We start from the raw sequence: 20,602 nt of genomic DNA, 5'->3' as shown, positions 1-20,602 counted from the left end.
ATTATATCAAATGATTCAATTCAATAATCCCATTCAAGGCTATTGACCTCTGGTCTGGTGTGAATAAAGATAAGGATTCAAACAATGATATTGATGTGTGTATTATTAGTATTCAAAATATTTGAGCGTGTCTCAGTTGCTCCTGAACCTGTTATTACAGAGTGTGTTTTCTATACATGGTGTGAAATTATATCAAATGATTCAATTCAATAATCCCATTCAAGGCTATTGACCTCTGGTCTGGTGTGAATAAAGATAAGGATTCAAACAATGATATTGATGTGTGTATTATTAGTATTCAAAATATTTGAAAGGTTTGCACTTTGTATATATATTACAGCACATGGTGTTCAAATTGATCAATTAACAAAATAACAACTCTAGTATACATGAATCGTTCTGCCGAAGACTCGCTGGCTGGACTTCAAGCACAAACGACTACGGACAGTGGGAACCGATAGATTGTAACTTTTACGGAGGCGCCGTGAAAGATAAAGGTGAGTTTCCTTATTGCTTCCAATGGATAACTTACTTATTTTACTGAACAGTACACAGTAGTACACACTGACTGTCCCACTACATTACATATGGCATCACTCCTACATAGATTTATACATTCATATGAATAATTATAATACAATGTTATACTTGTGAAAATCCTCTTTCATAGCCCACAGCGTACGCAATAAATATAATTGAAGCAAAGACTGACGAAAGCAAATATAAACGAACCGTTGTTACTGCCTTTGTCTTAAAAGGTGATAGACATTTGTTTTATAACATAAGAACGCGTTAATAATAGCGTCCACCACCATGGAGTTTGACGTTGGTGGTGATGATCCTTGCATAATTAAATGGAACTGTATAACTGGCAGAAACACCTTAATATACACATAGATAATAAAACCAATGTGCACAGAGATAATGCTTTAATATCTCAGCATTGCAGATGGGGATTTTTTTTAAATAATAGTAGAAAGTGATTCAAAGAAAATATTTGAAGATTCATCAGAAACTCTCTCTTTCTTTTTACGCCCTCTGTGGATTAAATGGCTGCACCTCACTGGCTCTTTTCATGTAGGATTTAAGTTAAATCCCGATGTCTCTCATATAAGTTGGCTGGGAATGTACAATTACAGGGAAAAGGCTATCACCTGAGTTCATACCCGCTGTGTGTGTGTGTGTGTGTGTGTGTGTGTGTGTGTGTGTGTGTTTGGGTGTGTGTGTTGTGTGTGTGTGTGTGTGTGTGTGTGTGTGTGTGTGTGTGTGTGTGTGTGTGTGTGTGTGTGTGTGTGTGTGTGTGGTGTGTGTGTGTGTGTGTGTGTGTGTGTGTGTGTGTGTGTGGTGTGTGTGTGTGAGAGAGAGAGAGAGAGAGGTGTAGACAGAGGGGAGAAACGAATTTGTGGATAAGTCTTGAGCTTGTTCATCCAAGGATGTAATCAAATCATGGGTTCGTGATAAAAAAGAACAATACCCCACGAGCTGTTTGTTCTTCTAAGAACACACTGTTCTCCTTGTGGGCACATAGAGCACACAGATTTTACCCACAGTAGCACCTCATGATGTCTTCAGGGTAAAGATATCACAAGGTGTGGGTGTGTGTGTATGTGTATGTGTGCTTGCTTGCTTGCTTGTGTGCATGTATGCACAGTCTGTGTGTGTCTCTGTGTGCGTCAGACGGGGGCAGACTGTCAAGGTTCAGCTCAGTCTGACCTGAGCCACTACCTGAGCGGAGGGGCTCTGGACATATTTTAGCTCCCTTTGTCTGTGACAAATGGCTGAGCTCTAAAAGCCCTGTCCATGGTGCTGAAGGCTGCAGTGATGTATGAGGCGGGTCGTGTCTGATAAATCCTCCATGTCACTCTGCCCCTGACAAACATTCATCATGTCATGGTATTTTTATGTTCGGGGCTCCAGCATCGGATCCTTAATGAAACAAATATAATGCGATTTCCCGATTTCGACTGCTTTGGACCGAGCTTTAACCGGCAGACTTCCCTTGCAGATCGTTGTCTTCGGGACTTTGTGTCTTTCCGCTCTGGTTCTCTACATGACTGTGTTACTGACCTTGCTGGGCTTTTTCAGACCATGGACCTCTATCTAAAGAATGAACATGTTCCTAATGAGCCAGTTAATGAGGCTGTATCTGGGAATAACAATGTAGGCTAAAATACATACAAACTCATATAATAATTCACATTGTGTTACAACAGGCATTTTTGCTCTTATATGAAATGCTGTGTGATCATTATCAAGGTTMCCTGGCAATATAAAGGTCAGGAACACAAAAGGTTGCAGGAAATGTCACATCACAAGGCTGTATAGTGTTTTCATCAAGTCCACTGTGATGATTATCATGTTGAGTGATAATACAATTCTTTCAGTACTCTGAAGAAAGGGGAGAGAGGGAGGAACCCTATGATTGCAAAGAAACGTTGACGTTTATTATTTTTTTTCTCAGCACAGATTCTTATCTCAGTCCCAATTGTGCCCAGACATCACAGACAGTACAGTCAATATAAAAATGGCTTTAATAACTTTACACCCAAAGCAAGAACGCAACGTTTTTAAAATGTTTATATGCCAAAAATACTAAGAATGTATTTTCACTAAAAGTACTTGAGATTAGCTTGTGAGTCTGAACATATGACATGGCCTTGTTATTTCTCTGTAGTAGTTKTTGTGTACTTCCTGTGTACTTCTTGTGTAGTTCTTGTAGTAGGCACTTACCGGGGCATAACAACCCACTGAGCACTGACGTCAGTTCAACGTCTAGTTTTGATTTTCATTTGGTTGAGTTTAATGTGAATTAAATGTGAAATCAACAAAAAATTCCACCATGTCATTGTATTTAGGTTACAAATTGGGGGGAAAGGACAAAATACCCTTATGTTGATGCCATTTTTCAAACCCAATCAGTTTTCCACGTTGATTCGACGTTATCACATTACATTTTTTGTTGTTGAAATTATGTGGAAACAATGTTGACTTAACCAGTTTTTGCCCAGTGGGAAACCACTGTTCGTCATTCCTCTCTGGGAGATGTCAGAGACAGACAGCAACATTCACACCATGAACTCACCATCAACTCAACGTCTGCCTTCGTCAAGATTCTTCGATCCTTCTTCAAACAACCATTTCTTAACTGCCCTCTCTATATACTGTACCCACACGCAGTATCATTTTATTTAGCATGATGATGTTGTTATTATGAGAGTAATTTGTTTCTGCCATTATTAATATCACACCAGTTTACTGTCCAGATATTACACCAGAGGATTTAGGTTTACATTAGCGGATAGAATATATAACAATTTATCSATGAAAAAAACACAAATCCTCTCTTTRTAAATAGAAAAAAGGGTATATTCATCAAACGTTTTACACCATAGTCATTATTATTGTCTATTCTACTACATAGTTCCTCCGTTATAGACAGTTGTCATCTCTAGCTCGCCTATGGATGTTGCACAGCACAGACGCTATTGCTTGGGGACCACAAGGAGCGTCCCACTATTCTTAACACATTTAACAGTCAATTACAAGGAGAGAGAACACCATCGTCCTCCTCTTCTCTGATTCTATCTGTACTCTGTGAAGAACCCAGGGATGTCGAACTGTGTGTTTTAGCTGGGAAAACAATCTCCCTGGTGATGTTAGCTTGATAAAGCAATTGTTATGGAGCCGCCACGTCAGATACTATGTTGTAACCGAGAGAGTGGTCTGTCTCCCTCCTACCGGTTACTCCTCAATTCAATGATGGTGTATATTTTCCCAGAATGTCAGAGTCAAAGCTTAAAGGATGCAGATGCACATTTTAAAACAGTTCAACTGCAGGCTTCCTCCTTTTAATACACCTTGTCCATTCTTTGCGGTTGTGTGGTAAGCTCCACGGGGGTATAGTTCTTTAAAAGGCATTGTCAGATACATTTATGACTGTGGGTTTCACTTCCACTGCAGTTGGCAGTCCGTTCCCTGAGACCCACAGCCTCGTAAAAGGAGAGTGCAGGCCAGCCACCGGCGTCAGGGACACTTTGGAGCGGCATTTCCTTAAATCCCCACAAAGGTGGTGGTTCCTCAGAGACACATAAATAAGCAGACAGGCCACTGAAATCACAGCGAGAAGCACACCAAAGACAGCAATTACTGCCGCGTGCCACTTTTCAGTGTCCTTGGCCYCCAGCTCTAATCCCTTTGTGGTGACATTGACACATTTGGTGTCGTGTTTGTAGAGGATGCCGCGGATGTCCACACACACCTTGTACTGGGTGGCGGGAGTCAGATGTGTGAGATTGTACACTTTCACATCAGACGGTACGCGTGCWGWGAARGCCATGGTCGGGTMGTTGGGGTCGGAAGCCWTGTACCACTTTATGTTAGGAGCCAGACCGCCATGGGRGGCTTTCCAGGCCACCAGGACCGAGTTGGWCTGCACTGATTTGATGTTGACGTCCAAAGAGCCGTTGGCAGGTCGYGGGAAGTATCCATCCACCTCCACKGAGACTGACTTRAGGTCTGCYCCGACRAGATTGTGGGCAACGCAGGTGTACAGRCCAGCCTCGRTCTCTGTTACYTCGTAGATGTCAAARGTTCCCTCTGYGTGCATYTAGTARTTATCTGAAACGGTATTGGGCAGGACCCTGGTACCYGAAGGRGTGATCCAGTAGATGTCCGGTTCYGGTTCGGCAAAGGCCCGGCAGTGGAGCGARACAGAACTCCCGTTGTCYACGCTYACGTGCCCMGGCATGCTRTCAGGYGAGATGAGAGGCAGACAGATCTCTGTCATCTCCCTGAAGTGGACCTGCCGSACATGCTGGCCCTCGTACTCGGGAGGCTCCACYCAGAAGAGKGAATCCGGTTCCATGAAGCGTATGTTGGTCTTGTTCATGTTCATCCAGCGGACCACACAGTCGCAGCGGATGGGGTTGCTGTGCATGCTCACCTCCCGCAGGTTGGGGAGGGACTCCACYGTAATCCTGTGTAGGGCGCTYAGCGCGTTCCCATTCAGCATCAARGTCTCCAGCCTGGGCAGTTTGTAGAAAGCATTGGGYTGGATGTAYGAGAGCRTGGGGTTGTTGGTGGCCTCGATCTTAGTCAGTTCGGGGAGGTTGTTGAGGGCYAAGCTGTCGATAGAGACCAGTTCCGGCATGCTGTTAATGCCCAGCTCTTTGAGGTGGAGCATGTCRGCYAAATCTCCKCMCTGTATCCTCCCMATGGGATTCTTGTTWAGATCCAGAAACTTGAGGTTCTTTAKGTTCCMCAGAGCTGCGTGGGGAACTTCGGGGAAGGTGTTGTCGTAGAACGAGATGCTCTCCAAGTTGTCGAGGCCAGATAGAGCGCCGTCGGGTAACTGCGATAGGTTCATCCTGGTCAGAACTAGACTTCGGAGATTACAAAGGGGCTTGAAGTTCATGTCTTGAACGGAGGTGATCGGATTCTCCCCAATCATGAGTATTTCCAGATTGGGRATGGTGTCGAACCACTCACTACTGATCGTCTGCAGCTTGTTGGAGTTGAGGTGGAGCCGGAGGAGGTTGTGGAGACCCTGGAACGCCGTGGGGGAGATGGAGGAGATCAGGTTGTGGTTCATGTAAAGCTCCTGAAGGTTGGCCAGCTCTGCCAGGCAGCTATCTGGGAGCTGGCGTATCCAGTTCTCCTCCATGTGRAAGGACAGCAGCTGAGGCAGCCGCCCGAGGTGGATGTCACTCATCGAGGATAAGTTGTTTTGCGACAAGTCAATCTCTGTGATGTTGGCCAGGTAATCCAAAGGTTTCTCAATCTTTGCAATGTTGTTGGTCTGCAGCAATAGCACGTGTGTGTCCGTTGGTAATCTCCCAGGCAGAGTGAAAAGTCCCAAGTCATTACAGTCAACAATTGGGGCCTCCATGTAGACAGAGCTGGGAGAGAACCAGGGTCTGATCTCACACACACATAGCTGAGGGCAATCGACTCTCTCCTCAGAGGCCAGAACAAAGGCAGTCATGGCAAGGCCCACGAAGAAACGATCCACAAATGACACGTCCTTCATATTGGCCCGATTCCCTCCAGTAAGTAATTGGTCTTTGTAGATTAAGTGGTCTGAGCCGTTAACTTCACAAATAATTAATCATGTGTTGCTGTTGCTATAGCGACTGACTACCCCCCACTGGTAGGGAGGGTATCCCAGGGGGCTTTTGTTTTGTTGTGGTTGTGCTGGTGTGGCCGCTCAATTTTCCCTCCTGGGCATACGGGTTGGGGTCAAGACTTCGGTTGTGCAGGCCCAAGTAGATGACGATGAACAATATACCTCAGGAAGCTACGGTCCTGCTAAGCACATCTGGTTTAGCCTCCATTAACGCTCTGCTTTCTTTTGAAGATGAATCACATCCATCTCTCGACGTCGTTACTAGCTCCCAGCATTGTTAAATGAGTCCATTCCCACCTGTAAAAGAAGAGGGGGGAACAAACTGTAAATACCATGACAGAAAACCTGGGTGCATTATACAAAAGGGGATTTAGGCATATTGACATTTGTTATAGAGGCACATGGATGTGTGTTGACATTTACATTGCACGGCCCTTCAAGACACATCAGCATGGATTTAGATCTGCTTGACCTATTGCATATCATTTGGGGTCATTTCTGTGCCCTCCTGATATAGCATTAAAGGATACATTGAGGAGGATTGAGTGCCTTTAGAGTTAAAGTGAGACGTCTTTATTAAATACTTAAATGGCAGCTTGCATAGGCTTAAAGGGATACTTCAGGATTTTGGCAATGTAGCCCTTTATTAAGAGTCAGATGAACTCGTGGATACCATTTTTATGTCTGTTTGCATTTTCAAAAAAGTTGCTAACTACCACTGATGTTGGGCGATTAGGCCTGGCTCGCAGTCTGCGTTCCAATTCATCCCAAAGGTGTACGATGGGGTTGAGGTCAGGGCTCTGTGCAGTTCTTCCACACCAATCTCTATAAACCATGTCTGTATATGGACCTCACTTTGTGCATGGGGGCGTTGTCATGCTGAAAGAGGAAAGGGCCTTCCCCAAACTGTTGCCACAAAGTTGGAAGCACAGAATCCTCTAGAATGTCATTGTATGTTGTAGCGTTAAGATTTCCCTTCACTGGAACTAAGGGGCTTAGCCCGTACCATGAAAAACAGCCCAGACCATTATTCCTCCTCCACCAAACATTACAGTTGGCACTATGCATTAGGGCAGGTGGTGTTCTCCTGGCATCCGCCAAACTCAGATTCGTCCGCCGGACTGCCAGATGGTGAAGCGTGATTCATCACTCCAGAGAACGTGTTTCCACTGCTCCAGAGTCTAATGGCGGCAAGCTATACACCAGTCCAGCCAACACTTGGCATTGCGCATGTTGATCTTAGGCTTGTGCGCGGCTGCTCAGCCATGGAAACCCATTTCATGAAGCTCCAGAGGCAGTTTGTAACTCAGTAGTGAGTGTTGCAACCGAGGACAGATTACTTTTACGAGCTACGTMCTTCCGCACTCAGTGGTCCCGTTCTGTGAGCTTGTGTGGCCTACCACGTCGCTGTTGAGCCGTTGTTGCTCCTAGACGTTTCCACTTCACAATAACAGCACAGTTGACCGAGGCAGCTCTAGCATGGCAGAAATTTGACGAACTGACTTGTTGGAAAGGTTGCATCCTATAACAGTACCACGTTGAAAGTCACTGAACTCTTCAGTAAGGTCATTCTACTGCCAATGTTTGTCTATGGAGATTGCATGGCCGTGTGCTCGATTTTATACACCTATCAGCAACGGATGTGTCTGAAATTGCCYAATCCACTAATTTGAAGGGGTGTCCACATACTTTTCTATACATAATGTTTATCACTAGGGAAAATACCTATGGGAAAAACATGAAGCAAATTAAGTAAAAAGTACAACTTTCATTTATAAGTACTCATGAACACTTCACGCTATGAAAAGGAATATTTATCAGCATGCACTTTCACAAAATATTGCTGCATTTCTGTATATTGTTTCCTCTCTTTGCTTATTTCTCTACAGTTAGGCCGCTGCTCTTTGTCATTTGTCATACATGAACACTTTTCACTGAACAAATGGGTTTGATGGTGCCTGTCATAACCTGGGCTGCAGAGCAACAAAACACCAGACAGAGCCACAAGACGAAGAGAAGAAAAAGGGAAAGGGAGAAATAGAGAAATATAGGGGGAACGGGAGAGAGAAGAGGGGTGCACTGCACCAGAGACATTCCATCATCCTCATTTCTGTTTCCACCCCAGTGCTCCGAGACGCCGATGGAGATGAGCAAGTCCGAACGGTGCTACAAAAACACCGCAGTCAGCCCCAATGGCAAAACACTGTCCACTGTTGGAGTGTGTGGCTGAGGATGTGGTTTTGGATGAGGTAGGACGAGGGTGAGGGTGGAAGAGCGGCGAGAGAAGGTGGGGGGCACCTGGCACTTTAATAAGTGGTATACCCAATCTGAAAAACATGGTTACCCTCGCTTTCCCTCGGGAAGCATTGACTCTCATTGTATAGCTCTGTGCTAAATCTTCAACTGTAATGTTCTTCTACGGTGTTTTAGGTTTTCACCCCCTGCTTCCTCTTTTTCCTGTGTTTACTAATCACAATTAGAGACACCTTAATGTGTCTGGGCTAAACGTTACTGCATCCACTGCATGTTCCATCACAGCGGGTAGCCATTGTTGGATCTCTTAGGGTCTGCTGCGTTGCTATGCTGTTAGTCACCCACCCTGCCTGCTAATTGGCTAAATAAGACATTATTTGGATTTGACTTCCATTGGGTGATCAATATCTTTGTGAGTCAACCGGGCCCCTTCACAGCGGCCACAAAATGGAGGCTTGAAAATACAGTCAGAACGAGGAATCTGGGGTCTGTAAAAAAAGAAAAGACAACAGAAATTGCCGCCACACAATACATTAAATGGAACGTTACTTTCTTCCTGGATTCCTTCAGATTTGGCAAGGTGATATGGCATCCGGATGTTGGAACGGTTAGCAAGGTAGCCTAAAGTACTGAGGTGTTGATTGTACAGCGGAACAAAGGGCTATTTTCATATCCATTTAATGTCAGTTCTTAAAATCCCTCCTACACATGACGTGTAGCCTATTGGATGATTATTTTGTGGTTACGATTCAAATGGTGTGGTGTGCCTGGATAACATAACAGCGTTGCCCAGTACTTACTCATGTGTGAGTCAATTTGAGTTATGAGAATCACAACTAGATTCATGAAAATTGAAGTTTTGCCCTACAATTTCTTTCTGGTTGTGTTCACGCCATGCATAATATTTTCTTAGCCTCTCCCATTGTGTAATGACAAGAGGGCTAGAATGATTCCACACACTGCAGCGCTATTGCTTTTCCCTCCACACATAATCATAAATAATAAAGGTGTTTACCCTTCACTTTTGGACAAGGTTAAACTACCCGAGTACCAGTACTTTAGAGATGCCATATTTTATTTTGTATGYGTGTGCATTGAGCATCCTATTTAATAAATGAATTGAAACATCACACAGAATGTTGAGAGATGAGTGTTATTGGTATTGCGCTCTTTTGTGATACTGCTTTATCAACAATACGCTTAGAAATGTTCAGACATCCCTTCTAAACGGAACCTAATTCACCGCCCATGCTCTCTGCTTTTATGCTGATGGTGACCACTTTCGTATTAGAAACCTAAATACATGAATTACTTCAACATTACGTCTGTAACTTAATAATGTTAAGTGAGTCCACTTATTAATGTTTAATTCAAGACCCAACGGTGAGGAGACTGTCTCCGTGCTCTGCTGCTCTACTACTCAACAGAACATTAAGAGACATTCGTCTGGGGTCAGAGAGATGGGGAACTGGAGGTGACCCCGACAGAACCTTCAAGCTAGGCTACAGTATCGTAAACGTTTAGGACAATGCCTGCTTCATAAGAAAATAGTGTAAACGAGACGACGATACGAAATCCATTTTAGTTTAAATAGCCTACTCAGCGGTATTCAGTCTCCTAGCCTTATAATCCAAGCGTGAGAAAGCAGACATGCTGGAAATGCTACCGCACTGTGTAAGGTAAGAATATCCTCTAGCTCCTGTAAACTACACACAGCATAGCCTGCAACGGCGTGTGTGGCAAAGGGCTCGCACACTTAACTACTGTCGGTAGACCCGAATTAAAGTGTTTACAGCACTTGAACTAACATGTCAGTGTGAAATCAGGTCAAGCTGGTGTTCCCCCCTTTCAATACAGAATTAATTTCCCCCCACAATAGAGTTKATTTCCCCCACAACACACTGTTRAATTACCAGTAGTCAACAGGAAGCAATAGGGAAAATATCGAGTAAAAAATGACTGCCAGGGTATCAATACCAMCACATTAACCTCCAGTGACCTGAGGAAGTCGTAATGGCATTAAACACCTTAGCCCAAGACCGATGAGGGAAATCAGCCTTAACCCATTTAAGCTTAGGTGAAAACAAGAGTTCCAAGGCACAAAGAGGGGAGGAGGGAGAACTGGAGCTTGTTTGGCGTTAAGTGGCAATAACTTGCATAACGCCTCGCGGTTCTCAGACAAAGAGGAATGCGGTTAATACGGGAGCCAAATGGAATTATAAGACGGATGTTCCTAATCAGAGTCCTGATGCAGTGCAGCATCAACAGAACGATACGGCGAAATAGAAATCTGGATTTGTCGCTACTCCTTCCAATGTGTCCAGGCCAGTGGCCTATGTACTAAAACTTTTAATTTGGCTCTTCGCTACAGCATTTTGGATTTGAGAACAAATGTTTTATATGAGGTGACAGTACAGAATGTCACCTTTAATTTGAGGGTATTTTCATACGTACAGTATCTGTTTTACCATTTAGAAATGAAGGCACTTTATGTATCTAATCCACAAATGGGTACCAAATACTAAACTTTTGACTAAATGTAATACACTATAAATACATTTGTCCAAATATTTATGACGCCTTCAAATGAGTGGACTAGATACATATCTATCTAGTCGCTAGGGCTGCTGAATCAACTGCACCTACCAACAACAGCGTGAACCTAATACAAAAAATAGGAACGCAAGGCTTTATCGTTGTAGTTTTTCACAGAAATGTTTGGTGATCGACTAGGAATGCCTTGTCAATGCCTTGGCGACCACTGCCATACACCATGCCGAGAGACATGCCGTTTCTTCTCCTTAATGAGTCTGGATCAGGGTACATCCCCAATGATTTCTAGAACACAAACACATTCCAACTGTTCTGATTGGTCCTAGAAACCGATGAGTTGGTTAAAGCAGCATTTTGGAAAATTCTTAATTGGCTTTGATACTCTGATTGGTTAGAGATGATCCAATAACGGACTACTTTGTTTTGTACAACACCCCTCATTTTCACATCACCACAAATGACTTCAACGATGGCCGTCTCAGACCGAGGTATGCAGTGAACATAGAGAAACGGAAGAATTCCYTCCTGACTCTGTGACGGTAACTCATCCGTGCCGCTGTGGCTCAGCTCATCCTCAAGCAGCCAGCCTGCACTGTTCGTTTTGTGGCTAACTGCTTGTTTTAAGTGAATTCCTAGTCTGGGGGAGGCCGGCTGGGGTCGAGTGGAGATGAGGGGGGGGGGGATCTGGAGAGGATTACTTTGGAACACGTACCCGTCACTTGTTTATGCCAATGCATTTATTAGTATGGAGGTAGAACGGGGATGTTGCATTAGGTTAACAAAATGTTGATTAAATGTATATTTCTCAACGGCATTAGAAACGTGGTCAAATTAGGCTGGGATCGAGAGGTGAGGAATATAGAGATCAACAGAGATCATTATGTTGGCAGTGTGCAGTCGCTAGTTGATATGTTGTAAGAAACGAAAGGTACTGTCTTATGTATGGAAAAAACATCACATTCTGTTCTGATCATGGGTTAGAAAAACTCCCTGAATGTACAGTAGATTCCCCAAAAGGAAACAGTGGATGTACTGCATCTATCGTAGGTGTTGAAAGGGAACATATTGGCCCTCAGGGATGTGATTATGTAGCCTATACCGTTTAGCCGGTAACAAGGAAGTATGATATCTGCTGAAAGGTAGACATTACCCTGGCAGGGCTAAAACTGTTTCCCCGACATAAAGGTCATACGTAACTGGAAAGTAGGGCATCAGAGGAATTGCCTCCTTTTTGCAGGAGAAATGGCCTGTGTATTTAAGAAATGGTTCACAGGAATTCTGATCCATTGGTTATAATCCTCAAAGGCTCTCTCTTCACCCCTCCTCCCTCTCTCTCTTCCTCTCCCTCTCCCTCTCTCTCTCTCTAATACCTCCCTTCCCTTCTCTCTTCTCATCCTACTTTGTGTTTCTTCTCCCCCCTTCTCTCTCTCTCTCTCTCTCCTGCTCTCCCCTTTCTCTATATCACCCATTTCCTTTTCTTCTCATCCTAATTTCCGTGATTCTTCTCCCCCTCCTCTCTCTCTCTCACTCTCCCTCTCACTCTGACCCTCTCTCTCTCTCTTTCTCTGTCTCTCCTGCTCTTGCCATTCTCTATAACGCCCATGTCCTTCTCTCTTCTCATCCTGCTTTCTCTCATTCTTCTCTTCCCCAGATGAAACCCCCATAGTGGGTTCCTCTCCTCTCTGTCTCCGCTCCTCCCCTCTTCTCCATTCAACTCATTAGCATCACTATCTCCAATAGAGGAAAGGCACTGTGTCTCCCTGACCTGCCTGTTTGCCTGCCTGATTCCCTCCCAGTCTCCATGCTTGTCTGCCTGGCTGGCTAAGTGCTGCATGGATAAGTCGCTTGGTGGGTGGCTTTGTGAGCTACTTGTCCCTTCCCCTGCCCTTCACCTCATTGATTTGCCATTACACTTTTTTTCTAAGGTCAGGGGAGAGCCCATTAAACGCTGGCTACTATGCAGTGTGAGTGCGTGATTACGTTTTGTGTGGTGGTGTGAGAAGGGGTTGTTTCCCCTTACACCTGCTCTTGCATGGCCGCAAATCAGCAGCGAGTTAACAGTTAATGTGGAATCAATGTTCCAAATTAACCACAGGACACCCCGGGTCTGAGCTCAGCCTAGCTCAGCCTCGTGCCTCTCTTGCTCTACAGCCAGTGCCCTTGGGCTGAGTAAGGGAGAACAGAGAGCACACACACAAAATCACATGCACACAAACATTCGCCTACAGGCAACTACAGACCACACACGAACGGACACATGCATGCCAAGGCGCACACACGTGCACGTGTATAAGCACATGTGCACAGGGAAGTTAGCCCATCTGAATGACAGAATAAGGCATCCTTTTATAATCACGCTAAGTCAGACATTGATAAGGTGAAAAACATGGTGAACACGCCACACACTTATTTATCTCCCTAATGAAATCTAATGCTACCATGCTGTGCTATCATGTGTTGCTGCCTTGCTATGTTGTTGTCTTAGGTCTCTCTTTATGTAGTGTTGTGTTGTCTCTCTTGTCGTGATGTGTGTTTTGTATATATATATATATTGTATATATATAATATATATATATATTTTTTAATCCCAGCCCCCGTCCCTGCAGGAGGCCTTTTGGTAGGCCGTCATTGTAAATAAGAATTTGTTCTTAACTGACTTGCCTAGTTAAATAAAGGTCACTCATCTACATAATTCTCCTTGTAGTTGTTAACCAGAATGAAAGGAGGCAGCGATATCACTCCAAGCCGGGAGGAAATTGAATCTGCAGGTGCAAATGTGGCATGTTTCCTCCCTTGGAGATAGATGCACAGCTATCTATATTTATATAAATAATATATATTTATCTGGTCAAGAGGCCACGAGCCTGCAGGGACTGTGTTTCCTTCAGCAGACAGAATCAATCTTTACACGCCACTGAAATACATTTCATTTCAGCGAGGCCTTCTTTACTATGATTTAATGGCTCTGGTTATTCGAAGGTAACGATTGTTTCCATTCACCTGGGCTCAGAACAGGCCTGCATAGGCACCTAGAAATGCAAGACGGTTTGCTATATCAGGTCTGAATTGGCTCACTAGAGGTCTGTCTTCACTGATGTTGTGTAGTAACAGTGCACATTCACCGCCCTCCGTATGTATTTGGACAGTCAAGCTCAAATTACAAATGTATATACTCCAGCATGTTGGATTTGAAATCAAATGTTTTGATTTGAGGCGACAGTATAGAATGTCACCTTTAATTTGAGGGTATTTTCATACATATCTGTTATACCATTTACAAATGAAAGTACTTTATGTTTTTAGTCCCCCCCCCCCCCATGTGAAGAAGTCATAAGTATTTGGACAAATTCACTTATAGTGTATCGAAGTAGTGGAAAGTTTAGTATTTGGTCCCATGTGTCTTACACTACAGCAAGCTTGTGACTCTACAAACTTGGATGCATTTGCAGTTTGTTTTGGTTGTGTTTAGGGTTACGTTTCGGCCAATAGCAACTGAATGGTGAATGATGACTGGAGTCATTTTCTTTCTAAGTGAGTAGATAAGACGTTTCTGAACACTTCTTGCTGAATCCCGATAATGCCACGATTTTGAAAAATGATGAATGAGTCATTAATAAAGATGATGGAGATGCCCTTCAGAGGCTACAACAAAACCCTCTAACCTCTCACCATTATCAATAACAGAGGAGGTTAGCATTTTGGGGGGGGGTATGATCGTTATTGATGATTTTGCGGGTATGAGCATCATTAGTCATGATTCCTTCATGATTATCTATAATCATGGTAGCATCCACATTAATGTAGAAGTGTTCAGGATCACCTATTTTTATTTACAATAAAATGTACTCCAAAATGACACGATACATTCACCATTCAGTTCCTATTGGGCAAAACAAACAACCAAAACGAACTGCAAATGCAACCAACACGTTTGTAGAGGCACATCTTTTGGCTATTGGTTATTGGTTATTGTGAGTGAATGGACCCGTAATGATTGACTTGTGTCCGCTACAATATCTAAGATGGACAAGCGCAGTTTCAATACCATACACTTGATGTTGTATTAGTCATTGCATGCTATGCATATGGGACCAAATACTAAACCTTTGACAAATGTAACACGCTTTAACTGAATTTTTCCAAATACTTGTGACTTCTTCAAACGGGGGGGACTAGATACGTAAAGTTATTTCATTTCTTATTACTGATATTTATGAAAATACCCTCAAATAACTCTGTACATTTTGTACGATTGCCTCATATGAAACATTTAATCACAAATCCAACATGCTGGAGTTCAGAGCCAAATGTAAAATATTAGCTTGACTATCCAGTACATACCCAGGGGAGTGTGTGTCAGTGTGTTTCCGTGCGTGTGCATGCATGTCCACTGTACGCGTGTGTGTCTGCGTGCGTGTGTAAGTCTATGATGCATGTGTCTGTGTCTCCATAKATCCATCACTCTGTCTGGGTAGCTCACGATTGCGCGTCTGCCAGGGTTTTAGCCCATTCAGTCTCAGTGGTATCGTATCACTCCTAAGCAATAGCTTCTCATTAGTGTATCCATGGCTATACATATTAATCTTGAATATTACGGAACACATTCGACAGCACAGCAGCAATCCTCAGATGTCTCTCCTCTATTTGAAAATGCTATTTGCATATGTCCCTCTTATCATGTTCCCTTCTCTGATTAAAATCTATATTCCCTGAGACTTTAGGAGTTACCTTTCAACGGATGAAAGGGTATCGCTACATCTCAACAACCTTTTCAGACTTGATTAGAAAATCTGAAATGTCATTGATGCAGGTAAACAACAATACTTTGATTTTGAATTTATATGTGCTTTTCTTCATGTGTTCCCAACCCAAATCTGTTTGTAAACAGAAGGCGATCAGCTATGTTGGGCTGTTACTATACTGTTACTATACTATACTGCTTGAATGCTCTGAACTCTTCCCCTCTAGCTGTCTGTCTGCACCACTGTTTACATGCTGTGTATTCAGGTATCAGAATCAAACCAGGGGCTTCTTGTAATACATCATTATGCAACTAACAAGTCATAAGACGCAGTGTATTTTGACATTGAGTATAGGACTGAGAGTTAAACCCACACATCTTTGCTCCTCTTCATAGATAGATAGCCTAGAAAATTGTACTCGGGGTACATGTAAATTCTCCTCTAAATACATACACCCACACGCTGGCACACATCACTGTATTAGGCTATTGTATGAGAGAAACCTATTTAAATCCTGTTTCATATAGGCCCAATGTAATGTAGCCCTAACTTGATCAATAGACCTGATAACACTGTACTCTACTGCAAGAGTTGTTGGGAAAATAGAGTTGTTGGGAAAATAGAGTTGTTGGGAAAATAGAGTTGTTGGGAAAATAGAGTTGTTGGGAAAATAGAGTTGTTGGGAAAATAGAGTTGTTGGGAAAATAGAGTTGTTGGGAAAATAGAGTTGTTGGGAAAATAGAGTTGTTGGGAAAATAGAGTTGTTGGGAAAAAAACAGTTGTTGGGGGGGGAAAAGAGTTGTTGGGGAAAAAAAAGAGTATTTGGGAAAAAAGAGTTGTTGGGGAAAAAAAGTTGTTGGGGGGAAAAAAGCAATGATGTATTTTGAACTAAATGAAATCACCATTTGACTTGAGGATTTTTTTTGCAACCTGAGAAGGAGAAGCCATTACATGTTTAGGGCTCTGACTCTTAAAACCCCAGGCTAAACACATAGCATTACAGATGAACTCAGTAAAGTGAATAGAAATACTCATTTAAAGAGAAGGGGAATATAGATGGGTTGGCTGACAACGTTGCAAAAATGATGCGCGCGCATTCGACGTGGATGAAGGAGAGTGTTGCTATGATTCTTACTGGTCAGAAAGCTAGCAACAATGACAAGAAGCTGCCGTGTGGGGAATTGTACGTGGCTCGTTTCAGCTCGTTGTATCTTTTTATTGACTCATGTCTTGTTTTGAGGTGTTTGGACTGATGTCATATCTATGCTAATATGGCAAAGATTCTGCAACACAAAAAAAACTGTGATGATGTATTTGAGAGACAACAAGTGCTCATTGTACAAATGTATTTATGTTTCCAATGAACATTTGGAGACTAAATGTAGTTTAAATGTTGTTAACAGTCTAAGCCAACCCCGTCTGGTTTCCCCCTTGTTGCTAAACAACCAACCCATCTATAAACTTACACGGAGCTCTGATGACAACATCAAAATGTAAGGTAAACAGTACTGTATGTATTGTACAGTAGACTAGGCTACATATTAATTGTGTTACATTTTCTCACCACAGGATGAAGATGGTCTCCATCAGAGGCACATTACAATGCTAAAATGGTGGTTAGGTTTCATGGTGAGCATTGAGCAATGCTATATCATTTCATATTAAATAGCTGTTGGTTTGGCTTCTGTCTGGAAGAGGGGGGTTCTGGACCCATTGTGCCCATGTTCAGTATAAACTCCATTGGTGTTCAGAAGCAACAAGGTAGACTGACTCACTGCTCCAGCAACAAGGTAAACGCTGTCAATGGACAACTGTACCTCGTATATAGGATACATTATAGTAAACCTTACATGTTGACCTCTCATTGGAATATTCCATGAACGTTGGAGAGGTTATAGTTTGGAGAGAGAGAGAGAGAGAGKGAGKGAGAGAGAGAGAAACGCCCCAATGCAGTTAAAGGAATAGAGACTCGCTGCTTCTCTCTCCAAATCCTGCAAGGTGTAGGAGGTCACGCTCCGCAGATATGTGGTTGAGTGATTGTGTTCAATGTGGACTATGCTCTGCACCTATGATGTCTCGCCGTGACAGGGTTAATTACGCAAAAGCTCCGGATGCAACGTGCAGAAATGGTGCTGAAGCGAATGGATCTGATGCACGATGCATCGTGGGAGTGTGTGGGTTTGCGTGTGTGTTGTGTGTGTTGCGTACAGCCCCGGGATAGGCCTATTCGTTATTTCGTGGCAGGTAGCTACTGAGAACGGGTTCTCTTTGATTGCAACAGGATGATTCAACCGAGAGCAAAGCGAGAGGGGAGGGAGAGTTAGCCACCATTCTGAGGGTTTCTAGACGTGCCTTGTGTGCGCGCTCTCTAAATGCATCAGCAACAGGACGCACATCATAGCATAAATATACGCACAACTCCACCTGCTTAACAAATATATATATATATATATATATATTTATTCGACGTCGTATCTTTTTGGTGTGATTTCATTCATAATCCATTTCCATTATAAAGCACATTCTGCATAGTTGCGCAAAAGCTTTCCTGCGTCTGAAGGTTCGAGAACAATCATTAGTAGCCTTCCAAGCTGTCATGCATGTCCGATTGTTACATTTGCAGTAAAACATAACGGTAACCTTTTTGATACATACTGTTTTATATAGCTTAGCAACACCTTTCTCGTTATACTAGTATTTACTGTGTCGTCAAAGCCTTTCCCCAAATCAGATATTTCCCGTTAACTTCTTGGAAATACGTAGTGCAACAGTGGCGATATGGAATACGCTCTCTAGATGACTGCATACATATTGGAGAAAGTGGGGAACTCACCCGCAATGGTCATCTTCATCGACCGATATGTATTCCCTATATCCTCATCTAGCGCACTGTTCCAGAGACGGAGGAGAGAAAGCGCGCAACACAGAAAAGCCTAGACGGCAGCTTCTTATTTTTACGCAGTTGGAGAGAGACCAGCTCCAGGTTTTCCTTCTTCCCAGTGTTGTTCCCTATCAGAAAACGGAAAGTCCACAAGCAGAGAGAGAGCTGATGGGTTGGTAGAAGAGCCTCTATCCCCCGTGTCCTTTTCCACGGTGGTTAACGGCGCATCTCCCCCTCGATCAGCTGTCACAGAGACATGGTGCTTTCTGCTCAACACTCATTAATTTCGGAACAACCCCGGCTCTCCAGAGAACAGCCAATAGCGTCGGAGATCCAGGCACGGCGCTCGCAGCATCCCGCGTCTGGTTGGCTGAYTTCACACGTCTGTCCTTTCTTCGACCCTCTCTTCCAGGGAGTCTTGAAGCAATAAGGAGGGAAATGAGATGAGGGTGCAGGAAGAAAATGGATATCTGTACCTATTAGAGCTCGCGCTCAGACTGAGTCCCAGGGGAGTTTGAACACATTGTTCTACAAACGGATGTTCCTGCTGGGTCGGAGAGGTTATCCCTCACCTTGGAGAATGAGATGTATCTCGCCTGTCGGAGTCCTGAAGTTCAGAAGCTCCATTACTGTATGGTTTATCAGTGGTTCGGAACAGATAATCTGGATTCCCATACTCTCTGTGCATCAGGTCCTAGAGACATTTAGGAGGCGTTGCTATCCCTTTGGTGCCATTGTATCATAACATGCCGTTATTAAGTAGTTACTGTTTTCTAATAACTCCTGGAATTAATCATGTAAAACATCCTTAAGCTTCTCATAATGAGAAGTTCTTGACTTCTAAAGTGCCCTTACTTTGTAAAGGCTTCAGCGGCCATCATCCCCCTAGCTTTCAGAAAGGAGCCAACTCCATTTCCAGGGATGAATAAATTGTGAAGGAAGTTGTCCTTAAGCTGGCTTCGCACTTTTACCACCCATGCTCAGACCTTCAGAGTTGACCCCAGGGGACTGAACACACACACACACACACACACCTGTCTCTTATACACATCTAGATGTGTATAAGAGACAGCACACACACACACACACACACACACACACACACACCTGAGCAGTAGAGGAGAGGGAGAGGATGTGGGAGTAATGAGCATTTTTATGTACGAGTCAATAAATCAACAGAGTCTGCAAAGGTGGAAGGAGCTAGAGAGCAGTCCGTTGAGAATCTGCTTCAGCCACAGGACGGAGAGGCGAGCTAACCAGCAGAACAATGGGCTTCTGTGTGCTGCTCTGCTCTGCTTCCTCCGTCTGGTGCCACGACTCACTACTAACAGAGCTAAAGTCTCTCTCTCTCTCTATTTCTACGTTCGTTTCTCTCTCTCTCGTTCTACGTCTGTTTCTTCCTCTCCCTCCCTCTCTATCTTTAACCCCCCTCTATCTCTCACTCGGTAATTCTCTCTCTAAGAATTCCTTCAATTTATTTCTTCTTTCTTTCTTTCCTTCTTTCTCTCTCCTCCTCCCTCTCTCTCCTTGTTTATTGATCCTCTAGATTAAGAATCCCAGGGCGAGGGATTGTAACACACAAACAATGGAAATGATTTTGGGGTGTGCTTATTTGCCTTCCCCTTGCATCTATTTGGCCTGTGTCTGTAGACAATTATGCTTCCTCAGCCCCAGACTCAGGTGCTAATAACGAAGGACAAATAGAATCATATGTGTAAACTTCCCCCTCTGATGAAAATTTATATTAACTTTCTGCCACTGTAAACAGAGCCGGCATAGCTCAGCCCTCCCCGGTGAATTGGAAGATGAATTCAGTCATTGCTACCCCAGGAAGCTGTGCACTTATAGGGGAAAGGGGGGAGAAAATATGGAATCCTGCTCCATTGTGCAGCCTCACACTTATTTTTCCAGCTCGGGAGAAAGACAAAACATGGGTCTGCTCAGCCCATCAGCNAAACAAATCAAAATATATTATATATTTGAGATTCTTCAAATAGCCACCCTTTGCCTTGATGACAGCTTTGCACACTCTTGGCATTCTCTCAACCA

At 43.5% G+C, this 20,602-nt stretch overlaps 1 protein-coding gene across 1 annotated transcript; it reads right to left on the bottom strand.

Moving 5' to 3' along the window:
- Positions 1–3,809: 3,809 nt before the first annotated feature.
- Positions 3,810–6,405, bottom strand: LOC111951570 (leucine-rich repeat neuronal protein 3). Its single transcript, XM_023969741.2, is given in 1 exon segment — positions 3,810–6,405. A coding segment is annotated over 1 exon segment (2,121 nt). The 5' UTR covers positions 6,029–6,405; the 3' UTR covers positions 3,810–3,907.
- Positions 6,406–20,602: the final 14,197 nt, after the last annotated feature.

The sequence above is a fragment of the Salvelinus sp. IW2-2015 genome, linkage group LG24 (assembly GCF_002910315.2).
Source record: "Salvelinus sp. IW2-2015 linkage group LG24, ASM291031v2, whole genome shotgun sequence".
In the NCBI taxonomy this organism is placed as follows: domain Eukaryota; kingdom Metazoa; phylum Chordata; class Actinopteri; order Salmoniformes; family Salmonidae; genus Salvelinus; species Salvelinus sp. IW2-2015.
This window is presented reverse-complemented; position numbering and strand designations above follow the sequence as displayed.